This window comes from Belonocnema kinseyi, chromosome 5 (genome assembly GCF_010883055.1).
Source record: "Belonocnema kinseyi isolate 2016_QV_RU_SX_M_011 chromosome 5, B_treatae_v1, whole genome shotgun sequence".
NCBI classification, from domain to species: domain Eukaryota; kingdom Metazoa; phylum Arthropoda; class Insecta; order Hymenoptera; family Cynipidae; genus Belonocnema; species Belonocnema kinseyi.
Genome location: NC_046661.1, coordinates 51,245,568 through 51,248,496, shown reverse-complemented (window position 1 = coordinate 51,248,496; position 2,929 = coordinate 51,245,568). Strand labels below are relative to the sequence as shown.

The window sequence follows — 2,929 nt, the reverse complement described above, 5'->3', positions numbered from 1 at the left end:
GAGATTATGTTGAGAAATAAAAAAAAAAAAAATTCTTAAAAACGTTGTTTTTCTTGGTCAGGCCGGAAACTTATCAATCCACCCTCGTATATATATATATATTCTCCCTTTTCGCCCACGGTTATAATATTCACTATCACCCAGCCTCCATGCTCCATTCAGTATCTTAGAATCTTTCCCTTCTTATTTATTATCTTATTCTTCGATTTCGTTTCGAAGCTCTCCCCTTTCCTGTAAAGGCCGCCTTCTCTCCCAATTCTCGCATTAAGCCCCCTCCCAACCCCAGTACCTCCATACTCTTTCCTGGCAAGTCTTCCAACCTTTCTTTAATCCTTTTCATTCCCTCCTTATTGTACACAGTCACAAACTTACACGTTACCCCCTACTATCTCTACTACCCTAATTTTTACGCCGTCCCCATCTCCCTCTCCATGAACTATCCCATGAACTATCCCTATCCCACGTTATAAATTTCCAACTAGCCCTTCCTATCTTCTTGACTCTGTCTCCTGAAGCCTCAATTTCTACCGCCTTGTCAACTTTGGCTCTACTCCATCCCATTCCTTTCTCGCTACCCTTGCTACGAAATGAATTTCCCTGCACTTCCTCAAACACCCCCTTCTCCTCGTTCCATACACACATTTTCTCATCGACTTTTCTTTTCGGATATCTTACCTTTGCCGCCATCCCTTCACTTCTCTCCCTCCTAGCGCTGTTGTTCCGCATTCTTTGCACATCCCTTTTCACAGTAAAACACAGTAAAACTCCATTCCAAGTTCCATGGATAAAATTTATATTTCTCCATAATTTTATAACATTGGATTATAAATATTTATTTTCTTCGTTTTCTATTGCGTAGGTACTTAATGCATAGTTTAGTCGAAAAAATCAGACATAGCCACATGTGTCATGTTTTTCTTGCTTCGAATAAAAAAAAATTAACACGCGCATTTCCTCAGAGATTATGCTTCAATTTCCTAAATAAAAATTTCTCTACAAAAAACGATCAACCTCAGAGAAAATGCTCGCATCTTCAATAATCATCTTTACATGCTTTTTCGCTTTCATTTTCCTTTTTTCATTCTAGAACACAAATTTCACTTTAAAGTTTCAGTCACAAATTATGTTTATATCCTATGCCGAGTCACTGGATTTAAAATACTCTGGTTTCAAATAGGAGAAATCCCGATAAAAATACTAATTGTGTGAATTAATTTAATACTTTTGAAAAGTTTCTGATAGTTCGAGAAACAATAAGGTTTCATCGATGAAAATTTGTCTGTGACGACAAATGAATAATCATCCTAAGATTATGTACAAAACGCGCTGACTTCGAACGTCAGGAAAACTGCGTCTGATAAAGTGCCATTAATATAATTAAAAAATCAATTATGCTATAATGTACAATTAATTATCAAAGAAAGATTCAAGCTTCGAAAAGAGCCTCAATGTTTTTTTTTGCTTTTTATTCTAATAAGTTTTCAATGCAGAAGCAAATTTCTATATTTTACACCAAGCCTCTTCAGGAATGAGAAATTTCAGGATTTTTACTCATGGAACAGATGTTGCATTTCCACCATTATACCTCCTCCATCAGCTGCAAGAGTTATACGGAAGCTTTTCGTGCTGAATGAGGAGGCGTAGTGGTGGAAATGCCACATCTGTTCCATAAGTAAAAATCCTGAAATTTCTCCTTCCTGAAGAAGTCTGTTTTACACTATCCCATGTAATTCCAAAAAAAATCGAAAGCGATAAAATTTCAAATTTAAAAAACTATAATGCGTCAAAAACGTAAAAGTCGTTAAAAATTGAAAACAGCTGAAAATAGAAATCAATAAAGCTTCACGGAAAAAATTATATTGATACATAATATAAAAAAATCGAAGCTTGAATCGTTCACAAATGCGGTTTCTCTCGCTGTTGTCGAAGTTCGTCGTGCATTGTGCGAGTCCAGAAAGGTCGAGAGAAAAAGTGTCAATCGAATAGACGAATACAGCCGAGTTATATACTCTGAAAGGCATCTAGGAGTCGGCGATCGCAGCGTATCAATACGCATTCGATTTGGTATCCACATTTGGCATTTCTCCGAAAGAAAGTAGGAGCTCAATAAGGCCCTAAACATTCTCGACTTTCGGGGACTAAGTCCGAGATCACAGAGATTTTCGCAGACATTAAGCAATTTATCCGTGGGATTCGCGAGGACCAAACTTACTCAGTTTGGACCTTTCTCATAAAGTACATCATACAACATTTCGTACAATTACTTACAATGATGCATTAAAATCTCTCTGTGACGATGAGTTCAACTATTACATTTACCCTTTAGTTCCAAAAGCCAGATGATTTTCCAACGATTTCGGAATCCGGTTCGTTAGTATATCATATTGTGTACAGCAGACCAAATTTCTGGAAATTGAGTTTCTGTTGGAAGCAGTTGGATTTTCGCATATATTCAATATCAGATGGGGATTCTAGACAGGCTCGTCTTGTCTGCAATCTGGTAGATTCTTTGAAAGGCTCGAAAATTTGAGAACGCCAAAATTGTGAGGCGTTTAATTTTGAGATGAGATTAATCAGAAAAGCGTTCGATTAATTTGAACTGCAGAGAAAGGGGGAGATTGAAGTAATGAATTAAATAGTGGATATTTGAAGATTTGGTCCGCGTGGTTTCGGCGTTGGAGCTAGAGGTTCAGTGGGTTGATGTTAAGTTAAAGTAGGCGCCGTGGGTATGATGAGATGAGGTAGTTGGACGGAGTGATGAATCGCTGGTGGTGACAATAAATGACCACGTTCCATCTCATTGACTTCCTGTTGCTCTGTTCCTGCCACGCAGCTCGTTGAGCGCGCCAGACTGTTCCTTTGTCTACACATATATGGCGTCTCTACTGGGGAAGGTGTTTCGCGACCCTAAAAAATATTATGTTTCCTT

General features: G+C 37.9%; 1 protein-coding gene across 1 annotated transcript in view; it reads right to left on the bottom strand.

Annotated features, from left to right (window-relative positions):
* Positions 1–779: 779 nt before the first annotated feature.
* The window catches only part of LOC117172613 (zinc transporter 1), a 34,584-nt gene continuing 32,434 nt past the window's right edge, over positions 780–2,929 (bottom strand). Inside the window, exon 8 of the mRNA XM_033360705.1 lies at positions 780–2,907. Within this exon, the coding sequence (XP_033216596.1) occupies positions 2,704–2,907 (204 nt within the window). The 3' untranslated portion in view covers positions 780–2,703. The remainder of the gene's footprint in view (positions 2,908–2,929) is intronic.